Here is a 20,164-nt window from a genome sequence, read left to right as displayed (position 1 = left end):
TAAGTATTTGGGGGTACTTAGCCACAGGGTAGGATAGACTTCTTCAGATTTATGCCTCTTAGTGTTGTCAATATCAAGCACATGTTCACACCTGAAACTACTGTGTTATTTTTCCAGGTACAGGATGGTTCTCCACAAAAATAAGCTTCACCAGGGAGTTCCTGGGTTTATACACTCTTAAACACTATGCTTCTCTGCCTTCACTTTTGCATTCCTGGGTTCTGTTAGCACTTTTGCTGTTGTCTGTACTGCAATGACCTGCTGGAAGATATTTGCTTGTAGTCATACGCTTTAGATTTAGAACATGCTATGAAAATTAGATATGTATGTTTCACTTCATGGGTGAAAAATTAGTTTGGGAGAGATTTTTATTGGGGAAATGACTGTAGAAGAGGAAGCATTATTTCCCCCCCTCTTCAGCTATTTTTTCATTCAGGCTTCCTTGGCTGCTTGACAGAAAGAGGGGGAGAGGAAAACAAACTTTTAAAATAAAAAGTTAAAATCTAAAAAGGAAGGAAGAGGAGGACCTACACAACATCTTGCATGGCTCTGTAGTGGGTGGGAATTTTGGCAACTGTGATGTTTGCCTGGATGTTGAAATGCTTTAACAGGCTTTGAAAGCTAGAGATTAGATACTAGGGGTATGCACAGGCTCCAGGCCTTGCATTGTATCTGATCTGCTTCTGAAACACTCTGTACTTTCTCTGTTTTGATCTGTGTTTCAGGTTCTCTGCTCCTCTGTATACAATTAAGCTTTGCGTTATCCCCATTCACTATAATGGATAATCTAACTACAACTATAACATTCCCCTTTTTTGGCCAAAATAACTTACAGACACAAGCCCCTCTGGATAGATTAAACCTGCCAAACTGCAGACAAATACATCCAGAGGCTTGTGGAGGAGAATTAAAAGGGATGGATTTTTCTCCATAATTCCTGTTGGGTTTGTCTCTTCCTTACCTTAAAATATTTAATTAAAATAAATAATTAAGAGGTGGTATATTTTTAGAAACATGGCAGCTTTGCACCAGTCTTTTTCTGATTGTTGTTTGTGTCCTCTGATAGCGTTTACAGATCTCTGATGGGCCTCATGGTGCAAGGTTGTCGAGAAACCTCTTTGCAGGGTTCTGAAGAGCTCTGGGCTTTTGTTAAAGCAGAGGAACATAGGATTTTAAAAACAAAACAAAACTCAATGAAGCTTTTACTTTTCAAAAAATTCCCAGTTTCCCAGTTGTTGTGCTTTAACCAAAAAAATCCATAGCCTCACTTCTTGCAAAGCCTGTGGGCCACCCTAGAGAAACACAGAGGTATAGAAACATTGTTATATGGCATGCGGGGGGGGGGGGGAGGAAAAGAGTGGCAGTGTGACCCAAAGCTTTGTGGGAACCTAATCTGACTCAGAGGATATAATGACATCATACCTTGACTGAGATGGGGAGGAGGCTGAATAACTAATTCAGCTTTTTATTTGACCAGTGCACACCTCAATTAGACATTCTTGTTTGGAAAATCCACATGTCATCATTAACTTTATTGGAAATGTCTTTCTTTTTTCTTTAGGTGTGTACTGAAAATGGACCATCATTGTCCTTGGTATGCTCCCCCACCCCCTTGGGTTCTTAATTTTTGTCTGTACAGAGAGAAATAAGTAAACCACTTCTTGTTGGCTGTGCTGCAGGATGAACCAAGAACAGGGATAACTAGGAGTGACTACCTCCTCTGGGGAAATTTTGATGCTACATTAGTTGGAGTTGGTCTACTGGCAAAGTCTAAATGTATATTGGGTTTGATTGATTTTTATAACAGAATGAAAATGAAAATGAAATGAAAAACGAAATGAAAAATGAAAGCCTAAGGCTGCAGTCATATTCTGTTAAAATTAATGGGAAGTTTTATATTGGAAGAGGATTGTACCATAAAAAGCATTAATATTATTACGTAGTGACAGTTTCTACTGAATGGTTTTAATACTTCCCTTCAGAAGGATTAGAGTTTTAAAATAAAATCAGGTTTAGAGCAAAAAAGGATCATTAGAATGAAAGAGACAATTTGTGAATAAATGGGAACAACTGGACAAAAATACAAATTGTATTCATGTTTGCATAGTTAATAAGCAACATTTCAGTCATTTTTAATTGATAAAAGGATGGTTTTTAAAAATCAGTTTCAATTGTTATGCATTGTAAAAGAGAGCAAACTCTCCTGACCTAAAGGGAAACTTTTTTTACTTTAGGCATTTAAGTTACTTCCAGAAAACAGTTTGCCTAATTCTGCTTGCAATGGCAAACCTAAAAGATAGACCCTTTTAATGCCTGCCATTCTTCCAAGTTTACTTAGCAGTTTTTCTTTTCTTTTCTAGGGTGAATAACTGCGTGGGATTTTCAAACTACAAGTTTTTCCTCCTGTTTTTATTTTATTCCCTCCTGTATTGTCTTTTTGTTGCCTCTACAGTGCTTCAGTATTTCATAAAGTTTTGGACAGTAAGTGGTGTGTTGTTTTTTTAAAAATCATATCTTAGATATTTTATCTGTCTATTTAGCTGTCTGTCTCTGTGTGTTTAAACATCATGCATTTATTGTTGACATACCACATATAACCATCATCAGTTTGAAGCGGCTGAAGGAATAAAAACCTACCGATAGTTCATCTAAATTTATTTATTTAATAATGTGTGTTTTTTCAGATTCACTAGAGCTGGAAAACTCTGGGACAGTTTTTGCTCTGCATGTTTTAAGAGACCACATTATGTTCATATGACATTTATTAACTCGAAAAATGTCAACATTGCCCTCATCTAATTCCAAAATAATGATCTTCACTACTCTGATTGAGTAGCATTATTTACTTCATATTAAATCACTACCTGGAAATACAATATTATGAAGGCTGTAGACCACTGAGGTTTGTGCCACAAGAAGCCAAAAATGCCTCATGTTGCCAATGGCTGTGTACTTGCACCGTTGTGCTTCTGAAGAACATGGAATATAAGAGAGCTTCTTATTTAATGAGATAACTTCTTACATTAAAGAAGTCAGTTTTGATTTCAGAAAACAGTTTGTGTGTGCATGTATCACAAGTAGAAAAGGAAAATCTTTGACCGGCTCAGAGTAAATTCTCTCTCTTAATATTCCATGAGATCTTCTCTTGTGAGGATAAAGACACCCTTATAAGGGTTAGTTAAGCATAGAGAAATATGGGCCTTATAGAATCATAGAATTGTAGAGTTGGAAGGGACCCTGAGAGTTGTTTAGTCCAATGCCCTGCCATGCAGGAATCCTGCCCACAGCCTCAAACCACCAGCCTTCTGGTTAACAGCCAGACGCGCTGATCCACTGTGCCACAAAGGGCTTTATTTGGCCTTGCAAAGGATATTGTTAGCCATTTTGAGACTCCTTAGGGTAGTGATAAAGCAGGATATCAAGTCCAAACTCCTCCTCCTCCTCCTCCTCTTCTTCTTCTGGCTTGTTTCCCATTACATCTGATTTGGGAAACTATGGTTAGCAGTTTCGGAACAGGCCAGGATCTTAGATCAACTTTAAATGGTGGTTTACAATCCTAACTTGTTTCTAATTTGAAAACCACCGTTTCTAGGTTTTAAGATAATGGGGGAAACGATGGTTAACTGGAGGCTTATTGCAACCTCCTGAGAAGGAAACAGTGGTGTGCATGCATGCAAGACTCACTCGTATTTCTTTAAGCTGAGCTAAATACATCTGAACTGAGACAGACTTGGCAAACGCCATCCAGTGAAACATGGGAAGCTACTTTATATCAAATCAAACTACTGGTTTATCAAGCTCAGTATCGTCTACACCAGTAATAGCCAAACTTGGCCCTCCAGCTGTTTTGGGACTACAATTCTCATCATCCCTGTGTTGGCTATTTCACAATTAGTTGGGCTGCAGTGCTTGGGAGACCACACATTCAAGAAATGCAAAAGTAACTTTTGCTTGGTTTAATAACAAATAACAAAAATAAAAACTCATTTTACATTAAATTACATTATATCAATAAGTGTGACCCATCCACCAGGGTACTGAGAGAGCTGCATGCTGCTGTTTATATACTATGTTGTTGTTGTTTAGTCGTTTAGTCGTGTCCGACTCTTCGTGACCCCATGGACCAGAGCATGCCAGGCACTTCTGTCTTCCACTGCCTCCCGCAGTCTGCTCAAACTCATGCTGGTAGCCTCGAGAACACTATCCAACCATCTCGTCCTCTGTCGTCCCCTTCTCCTTGTGCCCTCCATCTTTCCCAACATCAGGGTCTTTTCCAGGGAGTCTTCTCTTCTCATGAGGTGGCCAAAGTATTGGAGCCTCAGCTTCAGGATCTGTCCTTCCAGTGAGCACTCAGGGCTGATTTCCTTAAGAATGGAGAGGTTTGATCTTCTTGCAGTCCATGGGACTCTCAAGAGTCTCCTCCAGCACCATAATTCAAAAGCATCAATTCTTCGGCGATAAGCCTTCTTTATGGTTTATATACTATACCCAACAGCTTAATTAACATAACATAACAGTACCGGCTATACTGCTTCACAGCTGTAAAACTAGGTCATGTTAAAGACATACACATCTTGTGAAACAATAATGAAACCTAAAATTTAAAGAAACCATTCAACACCCTGACTACTGGTCCTGTTAGCTAGGGATTATGGGAGTTGTAGTCCCAAAACAGCTGGAGGGCCAAGTTTGGCCATCACTGATCTACACTGACTAGCAATTGTTCTCCGGGGTTTTAGATAAAAGTCTTTCCCCATCCCTGCCTGACGATGATAAGGACTGTACTTTGAACCTTCTACATTCACAGCAGATGTCCTGTGCGTCCTCACCCAGTGCTTTAAACGTGATGGGATGCATCCAAAATTCTGTGCTTGGCACCACATACACTTTCTGGGTTTACCAATTATCTATTAAAGAATCATAGAATTGTAGAGCTGGTCTAACCCCCTGCAATGCAGGAATCTCAGCTAAAGCATTCATGAGAGATGGCCATCTAACCTCTGCTCAAAAACCTTCAAGGAAGGAGAGTCCACAACCTCCTGCTGTCAGAATGTTTTCTCTGATACTGTATTTAGTCTGAATCTCATTTCTTGTAACTTGAAGCCATTGGTTTGAGTCCTGCCCTCCAGAGCAGGAGAAAACCAGCATGTTCCCTCTTCCATGCGACAGCCCTTGAGATATTTGAAGATGGCTATCATATCACCCCTCAGTCTGCTCTTTTCCAGGTTAAACATACCCACAATGACTGTTTTCAGTAACTGTAGTGAAAGTTACCAAAAGATATTAGAAGAAGAATTATATATAGCAATACATACAGTACAAATAAGGAGACAAGTGTCTCTGGGCAGCTATTAGTAATAGGCAGATAGAATCGTAATATTATTTCATGTGATAATGTAATATCAGTCAGTGGCTCTGAGATACTGGAACTGGTTAATCTAAAGATGTGTTTAATTAATTAATTAATAATATTTATACCCTGCCCATCTGTCTGGGTTTTCCCAGTCACTCTGGGTGGCTCCCAACAGAATATTAAAAACACAATAAATAATCAAACATTAAAAACTTCCCTAAACACATTCCATTCCTGCGCGCGCGCGCTCTCTCTCTCTCTCTCTCTCTCTCTCTGACTCCCATTATTTTTTCAAGAAACTACTAGATATTCTTGATTTCCTCCGTTTTTCAGATATGTGAGTTTTAGCTCACTAACATTTTGAAAGGAAACATGCTGCTTTCCTTTTAAACGTTTTTGAAGATACTTCTCCATCAGTTCTTACAAAGATACATTTTAAAGCAGTGGTTTCCACCTGGCATAACTTCCCAGGGAGTCGATGGCACATGCCTGCCAACTGTCTGGGGAATCCTGTTTTGGGGCCATGCTGTGCCCCAAAACACACAAGATTGCAGCACCCAAGATCACACGATTTTGGGTGCCGTGCTCTTGCACAGGTGCATGGCCCAGAAAACATGCATCCCAGTTTTGCGCTGGGACATGTTGGAGGGTATGGTGGCACCATTGACATAACCGAAACTACCACACAGATGTCAACATTTTCAAAAACATGGGGTCTGCAGTACTTAGCTAATTGGGAACCACTGCTCTAAAGCATAGGGAGATCTGTGGCTTTTTAAAGATCCATTGAGAATGGTTTAAGCTATGATTTTAGAATTAAAGTGATATACGTAAGCAAAATGATAGGTATCTTGCTTGTACCCAAACCCACTTTTAGTTACATAAAAAGAACTAAGCATCATACAATAAACTGAAGGGAGTCTCTAAATAACTCATTCTGTAATTCTGTAATAGTGGCAAGGACATTGTGCTTTCACAACCCCAGAGTCTGTCAAGACTGGACCGTACGGGCAGGGGGGTAACAAATTTCCAAACCTCACATCACTATGAACATTAGCTTCCAAGAGTCTTCTTGGATCTATATAAAACCAATTGGCTTCAAGGCTGAACTTCCAATGTGGAAAATTAGAGAGAGCAATGTGTTAATCTTAATTTTAATGGTGTGCCTTGAGTCCACACCATTAAAATAAATTACCTTTTACTTCAATCCCATTGTGCAAACACAAGCTCACCTTTACATGTTCATCCACTGAATGTAGACTAAGGCCTCTTGCCATTGAATGCTGCACGCATAAGCCATTAACTTTCTAACAACGTTTTTACTGTTTCTGAACACCAGCCTTGAAGGGATAAAGCTATTTAATAAATTGTCTTTATTTGCACAAAGCTTTGCCGCAGGAAATCTGCTGAGAATTGTCCAAAGGTAAAATGCAATTTAAGCTGAAGTCTGTTCTGGTGTGCTCATTCATTTTTAATAATGAAACAAGATTATCATACTATTTTGTAATACTATCTGTATAATTATGTATTTTTAATTAATTGAAGATTATTGTGGAGAGCCGAAGAAGAAATTAGTACACTTAAATGCTGGTGGTAACTTAAATGGATGCTAATCTATGATGAGAGAATTTTACTTTTACCTTTCTATTTTAAAGGTCATCTTTTAGAAATAATTGGTTTTTCAAGCTATGTAACTGCTGCAATTAAACTATTTTTTGTTTCATGAGATTTTTGTAATCTGAGCATATGTGGAAAAACTTGAAACTGAATTAAAAATACACAAGACCTTTTCTCCTGAAATGACACTTCTACTCAATGTAAAAACATCATTTAAAAAAACATGCACATTCCCTATAACTTTCACCTTCTTACAGAGGCTTACATTGTATGTGGTGTGTGTTGGTTCACATGATCATGTGGCTACTTACAAATAACAGTGTTCAGTTAACTTCATACTGAACATCAGATGGGTGGGAGGAAGGCTCATCCTGCCCCCATTTTCAATTTTATAGTTTAATTTATAGTGTGTAGGCTTACTCTACATCTTCCCTCAGGCAGTTTAAGTTATGTAAAGAAAAATACACGTTGTAAACATCATATAGGAAGTATAGCAGCACTTAGAAATCATACAGACACACAACAAAGGATGTTGAATGTGCTTTTACAGTGATACTCATGTACACTCTCTCACAAAGTAATGACAAGCCCTCTGACTCGCAGTTCTACATTGGTTTCATATAATTTAGGTTTCTAAAATGTTAAATATGCTCATAGTAATGTTCGGATATGGTGATATTGGCTTTAGCTCAGAGATGCAACTTTATAGAAGACCAGCTGTTGAATAGAAATACTAATCCCACCCCCCTTTTTTTTCTTCTTCCCAGAATGAACTGCTGGACACGCGTGCAAAATTCCATGTTCTCTTCCTTTTCTTTGTGGCTGCCATGTTCTTCATCAGTATACTGTCACTTTTCAGCTATCACTGCTGGCTGGTTGGCAAAAACAGGTCAACAATAGGTTAGTAAACAATCTGCGGTATTATCTATTCCAATTCCAAGAAACTCAATGTTATTCTACTTTTTCCTCACCATTAATCCTGTGAGCTAGGTTAGTCTGAGCATGTGCTATTGGCTCAAGGTTGCTTAGTGTGTTTCATGGCTGTGCTTACTCATAAGCAAGTTCTGTTAAGAATCCCTGGAGTTTAGGATTGTACCCCTCAATCAGCATATCGGTTTAAAGTGACTTATGCCGTTCCCTGCTACTGGCCCTTTTAACTTCTTGAAATGCTTCCTTTCCATCTTAGGTTGGCTGTTGTTAGATACAGGAGCTGGGTTTTTGTTGTTGTTGTTGTTTAGTCGTGTCCGACTCTTCGTGACCCCATGGACCAGAGCATGCCAGGCACTCCTGTCTTCCACTGCCTCCCGCAGTTTAGTCAAACGCATGTTGGTAGCTTCGAGAACACTGTCCAACCATCTCGTCCTCTGTCGTCCCCTTCTCCTTGTGCCCTCCATCTTTCCCAACATCAGGGTCTTTTCCAGGGAGTCTTCTCTTCTCATGAGGTGGCCAAAGTATTGGAGGCTCAGCTTCAGGATCTGTCCTTCAAGTGAGCACTCAGGGCTGATTTCCTTAAGAATGGATACGTTTGATCTTCTTGCAGTCCATGGGACTCTAAAGAGTCTCCTCCAGCACCATAATTCAAAAGCATCCATTCTTTGGCGATCAGCCTTCTTTATGGTCCAGCTCTCACTTCCAGGAGCTGGTTTAAACCATAGCAAGTGGAACATCTTTACTGAAAATGTCTGTTTAATTAGTTGCTTCCTACATTTGTTCCAGCCGCTGCTTTTGTTGAATTTGGTCCGTGTTTTTCTAGCTCATTTTTTAAGAATGCATTTTTAATGAAAACAACAACAACAAAAACTCTCTTATTTTGTAGACAGTTTGCATTTTGCTACTTAATGGCTTTAAAGGGTTAGACAAATACATGGAGGGTAAGGTTGTCAGTGATTACTAGTCTTAATGGCCATATATTACCTCCAGGCTCAGAGGAATTATGCCTCTGAATACCAGTTGCTAGGGAGCACAAGTGGGAGAGTGTTGTTGTGCTGAGGTCCTGGCTGGGCACTGTGAAAACAAGTTGCTGGGTGGGCATTTGGCTTGATCCACCAGGGCTCTTCATATATTCTTAAGAGATCTGTCCTCTTTCCCACGTTTGTTTACTTTTGTTTTCTGTGTGTGATGCAGAAGCTTTCAGGGCACCTATGTTTCGAAATGGACCTGACAAAAATGGCTTCTCTCTCGGATGCAGTAAAAACTTGAGAGAGGTTTTTGGAGATGAGAAGAAGTACTGGTTGCTACCAATTTTTACAAGGTATTCTTATTTAAATTTTATTCTTCTACTTTTAAAAGTTTTTAGAGTAAAATCTAGAGTTTGGTGAAGCTAGCAGTCCTAAATACTGCTAAAATTGTAACTTGTCTATTTCCTGAACAATGAACATACCTATGTGCTAGCTAAATGATATATTGTCTGCTAAGACATAAACTGCATTATTTTTTAAATTATTTTTGTGCATAATGTAGCCTGGAAGTTGCATGTTCAAACCTCTATATTGTGAGGTCCTTGTTCTGTACTGGGTATTTTAGACAAATTATTTAAAATATTCCGTATTTATATATACAGTGGTACCTTGGGATGCGAATGGGATCCGTTCCGGAGCCCTGTTCGCATCCTGAATGCAACGTAAGCCATGACGGTGCGTCTGCACGTGCACGGGTTGCGTTTTGCCGCTTCTGCGCGTGACGTCATTTTGAGCGTCTGCGCATGCGCGAGCGGCAAAACCTGGAAGTAGCGCAACTTGAACATGCTCAACTCGAAGCACATTCAACCCAAGGTATGACTGTATAAACCTTTTTCTTCAGGACCGTGCCACTGTATTACATACCAGTTTTTACTTTTAATCCCTCTGTATTCCAGACAGTGATTTTTGTTTTCTCCATTGTAACGTCTGTTGTTGACAAACGTTTTCAGAACTTTGCAGTAGACACCTCTTTTATTCTACATAACTGTTTGTAAGTCTTGTGCACGCTTGCCTGGGAGCAAACTTTATTTGTCACGATTTTGTTGTGTTTTTAATATTTTGTTGGTAGCTGCCCAGTGGCTGGGAAAACCCAGTCAGATGGGCGGGGTATAAATAATAAATTATTAGTAGTAGTATTAAGATATACCTCCCAAGTAATATTCAATAGGAATATACATTTATGGTTCAAGTTAAATACAAATGGAACCATATCAAAGTATTTCTATGACTTTACAAAATAAAGCAGAGTCAAACTAGTTGGTCGTCATTAGTTCTTATCTGTGGATATTTGCAGATCATTTGTACAACTGTCCTTTTTTAAAAAGTGGCATCTTTGCCAAGTCCTACTGTTAGTATTCACAGCATGAGGACAACACTTTTTTAAAGCGTCTGTTTTAGTTGCCTTCCACATGCTAACAGCTGTGCTGTAACCTTGAACATGCAGAAATAACATACTGTCAAGGAATATAGGTCACTCAGACCTTTGTAAGAACTTTGTATTTAAAAAGACTGCCTTGCTTTGTGAGGTCAGCAGCCAGGTACAGTTTCTACAGTAGTAGCTAACGCCCCATGTTTTAGAAATTTAAGAGAAACCACAAGAAAATTGGATTTCAGTTCAAACTGAGACATTCAAAAACACTCCGGTGAACTCTTGAGGTTAAACAGACTGCATGTAATTTACTGATAATACACATTCTTTTAAGTCTTAAATTTCCTACCGTCAAGCTCACATAGGTGTTTTGTGTTGTTCCAGTGGAGCACAAGCCTTTTTTTGATTTTGGAGACAAACTTTGTTGAACAAGTACATATATGCTTCCATGGTGTTTATACTAAATAAATAAATGTGCAAATTACTTGCAGCTCTGAAATAAGTCATTTCCTGCATTATTTGTAGTGGCGGTTGCAGTGCTTAAAAGTTACTTAAAAGGTAAAGGTACCCCTGCCCGTACGGGCCAGTCTTGACAGACTCTGGGGTTGTGCGCCCATCTCACTTAAGAGGCCAGGGGCCAGCGCTGTCTGGAGACACTTCCGGGTCACGTGGCCAGCGTGACATCGCTGCTCTGGCGAGCCAGAGCCGCACACGGAAACGCCGTTTACCTTCCCGCTGGTAAGCGGTCCCTATTTATCTACTTGCACCCGGAGGTGCTTTCGAACTGCTAGGTTGGCAGGCGCTAAAAGTTACATTAACCATCTGCTATACCAACCAGAACATTCCATTGTTTGAACAGGGCGATGTACTATCTACATTTACTGAGTCACTCAAATGTGCCACTTCATATAACTGTTTTAAACCCAGTGTATCCATTAGTGTTAGTTTTTAATAGCACGCTAGTTAGATGTCATGTCTATTTTATTCTTCAGTTTAGGGGATGGCTGTAACTTTCCAACACGCCTGGTGATTATGGATCCAGAGCAGCTTACTGTCTCAAGCCAAAATGATCCTGCTAAAAGGTGTGTGGTTTTTCTTTCACTTGTGTCTTGCTTCCTTTTATCTTACGTGTATCATTTTTACAAAGCAAGGAAAAATGTATATTGAAGACCACAGCTGTGGCCAAATGTGAACAGTCTAATCTTTTCCCTGCCTCTGCTTTTGACCCATTGTTCACCAGGTCTTAGCCTCCTTTTTTACTCCCCAACTCTAAACGTCCTTTGATGCTGTTTGACTTTGAAGTGAGTTAGGCTGGAAAGTTTATTTCTTTTTAATGGGAAGTTCTTTATGTTTGACAATATTTATAGTGCAAGCTTAGTTATGGACACCTTGTCCGTTTAAAATTGAGCTTTCTAAGCCTCATTTTTTCCTGCCTTCGTCCTGACCTGCCATATGGAGCTTTCAGCCTTATATCTCTTACAAGCTCACTGTTCTCACCAATTAATTCCCTGTGCATCCTTTCTGTTGTATGCCAGGCATTCAGAGTAGCCCTTGAGAGAGATTGTGCCAGTTTAGATCATGTAACCACAAACTATTGTTTCTTGTTATAGGCTTGAACAATCCAACCCTCCCCTTTACACTTGAGGGGAGGACATTTAAAGCCTCTTTTCCTGGTTAGCAAAGTTTCTTACTTACTAGGAATGGGTGCCTTAAATTTCCTCCCATCATGCATGAAGGGGAGAGGACAGCAGGAAAGCCTGAAGCTCATTAAGTTATGTCTGAACTGAGCAATATTAATTTATATTGTGTTGGTCTCCAGAATAGTGTTTAAGAATTTCAAGTTCTTTGGTGCATGAACTCCAGCTTCTGATAGCAGTTCTTCTTTTCAGCTCGGGTCCCAGTCAACCATTTCCTGTTAGGCCACTAAGCGAGTCCCAAAATCGATTGCTGGCCAGTGAAAACCAGTGGGTGGAAACCAATTCAGAAGATGAAAATGTTAAATCAGGTACTGAATGTTAACTGATTAATTATAATCACTTGTTATAGAACAGAAATTCAACATTCTGATTAAATGAGAGAAAGAGAGAATGGAGAGTAACTGATTTTAAAGATGAACAAGTTTGTCTTTTGCAGATTAATACAAATAAAGAGGTCAGATACTGGCTTAATGCCGCTCCTTCCCCCCAAAATTTTCATCATGTAAACGTCTCTAAAGCATGTACCTTTATAATTATGTTTTCTTTATTTTTTAAAGGTGTAAAAAAGCATATTATAGTTTCATTGGAGAGCTGATCTTGGCTTCAGTGTCCATCCCTCTCAGTGGAGAGGAAAAGATGGTAAGATAACGTCCGCTCAGAAATAGTGATTTATTGTGACCTTGTAAGGCTGTGAAATAAGATTCTTTTCGTTTTGAAGGCCTTCCTTTTTTTTAAAAAAAAAAAAAAGGAAAATGGAGCATGGTTGATGCATCAGAAATATAAAGCCTAGTCTTAAAAGTGAAGGCAGAAACACAGCAATTAAGGACAGTGTTTCTTCAGTGTGGAGTAGCCGCGATCAGTTCCCTTGTGTCTGTGATTAGGGGATGAGTTTTCTATAGGCTAATTTGAGATACTGCAAATCTATTTCCAAAGCAGATTTAAAGCAGCAGGCAGATTTCACAGAGCAGAAGCCAATTCCTGTTTGGATAGAAATGTGTTTACAGTGCAGTTGCCAGCATCCCAAGACCAAGCTGATAGAAGTTGTATGAGTGGAACGCAGGTGGCAGCACAGAGACCCCAGGTGGGCTTCAGTTATTTTGGGGAAAACCCTTCGTAAGCAGTAAGTCATGCAAGGAAGTGACATAGATCGAAATACAGAGTAGGTAGCCATGTCTTTTTTCTATCTCTGTCTTTATGCAGCATTACACTAATGTAATTTGTTTTCCGTATAGGTTTCTACACTACATTTGTGCTTGGGTATTACTTAATTTTGTATGGAAGACACTGATATATCAATGGAACAGTGCCAGCATGTTAGCAGGATATGAAAAAACAAAATCCTTGACGGTATCCAGTGGATGCTTATGAGCACTGTTGCATAGCAGAAAGTTTGATGCCTTAAGATTCTTGATGTGCATTTTTGCAACATGGACGTAAGCCACTACAAGGGCCAAATCCTGAAATACCCTGGAAGGATATGAGAGTATGCAAGACTCTTAGAAGTGCAGAAACTATGCATTTTGGCTGCACCGCGGTGGAGGAAACTAATTCTGCAAAGTTGGTGTGAGAAATGCCATGCCGGTGTCATACGGGAGTTTCTTCCATAGCAAGTCTATGGAAGAAAGATGGGGCAGGGGAGGAAAGTGTGTAACAATCATAGAGTACGGCCATTGAAACTGCACAGTACGATTATGTGTCTCAAAGCACTATCTGGTGGACTTGCAGCATGATGCATTTTTGCTTTCTCCACTACCATTATCAGATAACCAGTGGTATTGGTAGGTGTTGCTAAACAGCCAACCCAAGACTCTGGCCTTTTAGTCCTCTCTGATATTGAAGTTCTCTTCCTACAGGCTTGCTTTGTTGCAATACAACATCAGACAAGCAAGGTTTTTCCATTGCATTTCCCCCCCCCCCCCCAGAAATAAGGGCCCACTGGCAACATGGTACATTAGTTAGGGAGAATAAAGTTTCCTCGACTTTCTGTTTCTTTAAAGTGCCAATAGTTTAATTTCTAGAATTTGTCTTATTAAGCCATATCAACAATATAATTTAGTAAAGTGAATTCCTCTCCTTCCTCCCCCCCCCGAGATGTTTACCTGAATATTACTTTCAAGTCTTTTTTGCTGATAATCCCATCATAAAGATCCCAATTGATTTATCCATCTTCTTTCAGCTCAGCTCCAGAGATCATCCATTTCTTTTTTAAGAGAAAAGAAACAAATATGTACTGTACTTTACGGGACTGGATTTCACAGGCATTTTTACTAGCAAAATTCCTTGAGTAAGATGTGGAAGAATGCACCCAAGGGAGAAAGAGGGTTTGTTCTCTAGTTACCCCTGCTTTGGCATCTCTCCCTCCCACAGTCTCACTGACCCTGAATCCAAGGCCTATCCGTTTAAGACACAAATCTTTTTCTGAGCAAATAATTCTACAAACTACTGTGGGGGCTTAATCTTTATTATCAGTTCACAAGGGGCACCAAAGTACTCGATGCTTGACTCAGAAGAATCCTCATCTCCAGCCGCCCAGCTCTTTAAGCAGAATTCTGGCTTCCAGTACTCTTTAAGGAGGAGACCATTGTAGCCACGAAGTTCCGTCTTGGCTCACTGTATGGTGTTGGACTGCCCCATCATTCTACCTTGATGTGTACCTTTTAATTCCCTATCATAAATTGTGTCCAAGCTGCTCATATTTCGTTAGCTCCATAAAAATATTAAATTCTTCCCAAACCCCTTTTATACAAATTATCCCATGTATGATACGAGTGGAAAAACCGGGATCCACTTTGCAAATCTTAGGAAACATGGCGATAGCTGGGTGGGGGGAATTATATTGAAAATAAATTTTGTAGTTTATAAAATAGTTTAGGATCTTCTTAGATCAGCTTAGTTTACAAAATGAAGGAAAAGCTAAAATGGTTTGTGCTGTCTTTGTGACCAACCCAAACTCAAGAGCTGGATCCTACTCCCTTCCTGTGCAAAATGCATAAATCAAGCTCAGGGCTTTCAGTGCAACTGCTAACCTCACTCTCCATACTCAAGGTAGTGGGATTTCACCCCAACTCCTGCCCTGAAATAGCAGTTGCCATCAGTGCTTCAGAGCACATGGGGGAAATAAGCTTTATGTGGCACAACAGCACCTTGCATATAGCTTCTCCAGGTCAGGTGGGGATGAACGGAGGCAGGTTTGTTTTTTTGTCTTCTTATGTCCCAGCCCGCCCACAGAATGGTCCCACAACTTCTTGCACTAGCTAGGCACTGTAGCAAATGGACAGCCCCTTCAGTGTTGACACAAGCGGGCAGAGGTGCCATGCTCTGCCTTGCTTATCCCATTCATCATACAGCACCTGCGCTTTGACTCTCAACAGCTTCAGGAAAGGATAGAATGGAATCAAGTATATCTTGGGAGCCAGGCCATAAATTTATGGGTTGCGTTTACCAGTTAGGTCAACTATAGCAGCACATTTCTTATAGTATGTCATATATGTAGAGTACGTAAAATGGGTAACAGGGTTCTCTTTGTAGAGTGTACATAGGAATTAAGGCCCATCTGCACTTAACGTGAATGTTATAAGTCCACACATTGCTGTTAATGCATTCCCTTTTTTCACTATTGGGGTAATAATTGTCAATATTTAATACTTTATTGATTTGCAGTCCTTAAACCACTTTGAAAAGGTTCCAGAACTCTTCTTCATGGTATCCATTGTTTAATGTGTAAACTATCTTGACCAGTATTGAGAAATAATACCAAAGAATATAGTTTGTAAACTGTTTAGTTTTAATTCCAATGCCTTATGAAAGCATTTTGCTAGTAAATGACCTAGCACCAGCAGGTCACATTTAAGGATCAATGTAATTTTGCATTCCCTAGCAGACACATTCCTGTTTCAAGAAGCTCCTCTGAGTTCTGATTCTAGAACAATCTGGCGTTGCTTGCTGGCCACTTTTATGAGTTCAATTTTATGTTACAGATTTGGGGTGAAGTTGTTTTTTAAAACAGCAGCACTTCTTTCATTTACCAACCACTCATTTTTCTGGTAGAATAATGCCTTAACAATTGGTATCTACTACTAGAGTCAATCAAGTTCCAAACATCATCTTTATTTTTAATAAGATGCCAACCCTAATACACAATGTGACGTTAGCTCCTGGTTACTTAGCAATACATCTCTTGGATCTGTGTTGGAAACTTATGCTTTAACTCAGTCTTAATATCCAATATGTATTCCCCAGATCTTAACTTGAATCTTGCAAATGGTAGAAAGTGTCTGTCCACATTTACAGAACATTAAGTGAAGTTGAGTTGTAGAAGATCATCCAACAGGGATATGACTGACTCATAACTTGGGTCAAGTTAGGACAGCATCAGAACCTTTTTCTTGGTACCCAGAAATTGTAAACACCAACAGATGTACAAGTTACATTATGTTGCAGTTCCCAAGTAGTCCCAGAATTCTGGGATTCTACCAGGAAAATTTTATATAAAGTGGTTTAAGGAATGCAGATTTTTCCTTCATTCCTAAATGCATTTACCAGGAAGTCCTATGGGTTTCTGCAGAGATAACACATAAATACATGGTTTAGAATTGCTGACCATAATGCAAAACAGAGAACATCTCTCCACTGTGTCTTCATTTCTTCTGCCCTCGTGTGTAAATTACAAGGCCATAAGAGTGACATCCTTAGTTTATGTCTAGGGCTGCCACAACCTGTGTGCTTACCAGTGGGTATGTCAAATACATTGTCCTGTATTTATGACAAAGGTGTATGCAAGGATTTTACTTAAATAAAGGTATATCCACTGTAACTAAGTAAGCTTGCAAATACTCAAATTTAAATTGGTATGAGGTTATTTAGAGGATATATAATGTGAATAATGCATCTGTTTTTTATGTTGCAGATAGGAATATTCCTATGCACAAAGAAAGCATTGCCATTAATACTTTAAAGTGACTTTTTAAACGGACTTTTATAAATAAATTAAATATAAAAGAATACAGATCATTTTGCCTGAAATTTTCATGTTTTTATCTGCACCTTGTAATATTTTCATGTGTATTTTTCACCAATAATTTTAAATCATGTTGAGTATTTTATATATCAAAGTGCAGACTTCCATTAATATCTTAAGCATAGCTCCTTTTAAGGGGGAAAAGCATAATCTTTAAACCCTTCTTTGCCAAAGTGATGATACATTAAAATGGATTATGACACACTGAATGCAAAAGAAACTAAATAAATACGTTGAAAAAATGAGCTAACTTGTGAAATGCATTTCTAATTGGTGCAAGTGATGAAGATACAATTTCAATTCTCTTTTATGTGCGGGTATAAATGCGTGGGGACATCGGACTTCCGGGTTGGCGCCATCGCCGAATGGTGGACTCCCTCCGAGCTCCGGAGGGAGCCTGCTCGGCAGGGGCTGGGTTCTACCGCGCCGGCGACGCGGGGACCCTTAAAAACCATGGGCGCTGAAACCCATGGGCATGGTGACTCGGCGGGCACCGTTTGCGCCCCCCGACCCGCGAAGGAGCCTTTTTAAAGGCTGCGGAGCGGGTGACGGGGGGGTGGTGGTGCTGTGAGTCCTCCGCTTCCCCTGCCGAGGGAAGCCGCATGCCATTCGACGGAGAGCGCTGACTTCTTCCATTGAAAATTTGGACTTTAAAAGAATAACCCGTGAGTAATTGGAACTTGGATTAAAAAAGGGGAAAAATTCTTTTTAAATTCGGAGCGAGCGGGGGAGGTGCAAAAAGGAAGTCAGCCTCCCCCCTGTTGTAGAGGAGCTAAAACAAAGGATTTGACAACTAAGATCGAGCGCAACCTTTTTTTTTGATAAAGTTATTAACTTCGCGATGGAAAATTATAAGACTGGGCTGGAGGAGAAAAGTGGAATGTGAACTAAAATGCAACCCCCCCCCCCCCGGAAACCCCAGGAGCGATCCGTAAGAGCGCCGGGAGAGGAGAAATAGAGGTTTTGACAGCTGTCAAAGGAGCTGTCAAAGCGGAAGAACAAAAAGAGAACTTTGTTACGAGGACTTTGCTGGTCAAATTTGTTACAAATTGGATATAAATTGTTTAAAACAAGGAATAATAAGTTACTTTGACTGTTGGGTCTGATCGAGAAGGAAACTGAGTTATTATAATCCCTCTAGAGGAGCTGTGGGACACTACAAGTATTGTTGGCATTGAATTTGAATAGGACTTTTTATCGCCTGGGAAACTGCAGAATTTGCACTATTTTGTCTACAGAGGTCTACACACTAAAGGAGACAATAGATTTATCTATTGAAGAATGGAAGGGACTTGACGTAATGTTTTGTTCCTGAATAACAAAGCCTCTGCAGAGGAATTAGAAACTTTTTGGAATTAGAACATTTCTGCAGGAGAGCAGGGAAAAAAAAAAAAGAGGAGGAGAGAGAACATTAAGAACAACAAGAATAACAAGAACTGGATAAAGTTGGAAGATAGACTCCTTCCAAGATCGGACATGTGAAATCAAAGATGACCAAAAGACGGCAAAGACTAATAAAAAGACGGCAAAGCGGATTGGTGAAGGACTGTGGTTTAGATGTGGGAGCTCCAGGATGACAGTAGACAGTGACGGACATTGGGAACGCAACTGGGAAGGGGGGGAGGGAAATTTGGAATCCAAAGGGTGTTAAATTACATTTTATTCTTTTTTCTATTTTTCTGTTTATCTTAATCTGTATTGCATATTAAAGAGGGGAACTCGCGGAAGGGAACAGGTCGACTTTAGGGGATGGGAAAATATTTTTTAAATTGGGCCAATGATAATAATTTTAAAATTTGGGGTAAGAATTTGTCGAATCTATTTGAAAGAACTGGAATACAAGAGGGGGAGGGGAGGGGAAGTCCTGGAAAGAAGCCAATGAAAATAAGGTTTTAAATTTGGATGTTTTTCTTTTTTTGTTATATTTGAAAATCTTTAATAAATATTATTTTTAAAAAAAATGCGTGGGGACATCACTTGGGAAGAGGAGCTTTAAAAGTTAGTTGGGGCTATCTCTCATGTGTCAGTCCAATTAAATAAAGATAACAGTGGGCAGATGTTGCCAGAGTTCACCTCCATTTTGGGTTCCCACACTTGGCTCCGTTTTGCCTGCAAATGTTAGCTAGTAAAGGCTAACAAATTAGGACAGGATACATTTCACAGGTCCCATTGACACTATACTTGAAATGGAAGTGTCCCAGCCCAAAGCATGGATCACTGTTGCCTACCTCTGTCCCTGACAGGTTGCTGCTAGAAAGCATGCTACCACTGAGGACACACAACATGACAAAGCTAAAATCAAGAAACACTCTCAAGATACACTTCCGGGGAAGGAGCCGTCGCAGGTTAGTCACCTCTCTTGGGAGCTCCCCAAAGATGTAATTTAAGTGGTGACTAACGGTGGAGGATTATGTGTCATTTTTGTCTCTGCTGAACAGAGACAACATTTGGATTAATTCCTGGATGTTCTTGATGGATTGCTTGCTGACGTGGGATCGAGAAATCCTATTGGACGGCTGAGTGACCAGGAGTGGGGAAAACGACAACATTGCCCAGGCACTGCTAAAGATCTCTGGAGGTCAATCTCCTAGGAAAAGACGTAGCCATACCTCCTTTCTTTAGTTTTATCTGAAACTACTATAAATCACTAAAGAAATTAAAGAAACTACTCCTTTGTCAGTAAAAATGTCAATTTGAAATACGACCCTAAAGCTGGCTTAAGAAGAGAAGTCACTGAAAGACTGACGGCAAAATTGGTTTTTTCAGGAAGCATCTAGTTTGTTTCGAGGAAAGTATACAGCTGTTCATAACACACACCTGTTTATAACAGAGAAGAGAATCTCTAAGAAGTGTCTATGTTCTTGTGCTGTTATATCTTTGATCCTCCATTTCACAAGTGATTGCATTGACAGTAATGAAAATTAATGGTTACTGCTGCGCTCGCAGTAGGAAGAATGGAATGCTAAGAATGTGGTTAGGACTGTACTTCTAGCAGCACCCAAGATTGCAAGTATGTTAAGAAATAATCTATTAACTGTGGCAGGTTTTCAAAAATTATTTGATCAACAGAGAATGCAATTAAAAATGGGAGATGCAGAAAATGATAATGGGCAAATCACTGAGTAAAGTGGAGGTGGGTGTGGAATTACAGCT

At 39.7% G+C, this 20,164-nt stretch overlaps 1 protein-coding gene across 2 annotated transcripts in view; it reads left to right on the top strand.

The window, feature by feature from the left end:
* ZDHHC20 (zDHHC palmitoyltransferase 20) overlaps nt 1-17,256 on the top strand; it is a 42,261-nt gene extending 25,005 nt beyond the window's left edge. Inside the window, exons 6-14 of one of the 2 annotated variants that reach the window (XM_079973986.1) lie at nt 1,562-1,594; nt 2,361-2,481; nt 6,741-6,776; nt 7,738-7,870; nt 9,095-9,221; nt 11,290-11,379; nt 12,187-12,302; nt 12,552-12,633; nt 13,227-17,256. In XM_079973986.1, the coding sequence (XP_079830112.1) occupies nt 1,562-1,594; nt 2,361-2,481; nt 6,741-6,776; nt 7,738-7,870; nt 9,095-9,221; nt 11,290-11,379; nt 12,187-12,302; nt 12,552-12,589 (694 nt within the window). In that variant the 3' untranslated portion in view covers nt 12,590-12,633; nt 13,227-17,256. The remainder of the gene's footprint in view (nt 1-1,561; nt 1,595-2,360; nt 2,482-6,740; nt 6,777-7,737; nt 7,871-9,094; nt 9,222-11,289; nt 11,380-12,186; nt 12,303-12,551; nt 12,634-13,226) is intronic. The other variant, XM_079973987.1, reaches the window with a different exon arrangement.
* Nucleotides 17,257-20,164: the final 2,908 nt, after the last annotated feature.

The sequence above is a fragment of the Podarcis cretensis genome, assembly GCF_951804945.1.
Source record: "Podarcis cretensis genome assembly, chromosome: 4".
In the NCBI taxonomy this organism is placed as follows: domain Eukaryota; kingdom Metazoa; phylum Chordata; class Lepidosauria; order Squamata; family Lacertidae; genus Podarcis; species Podarcis cretensis.
This window is presented reverse-complemented; position numbering and strand designations above follow the sequence as displayed.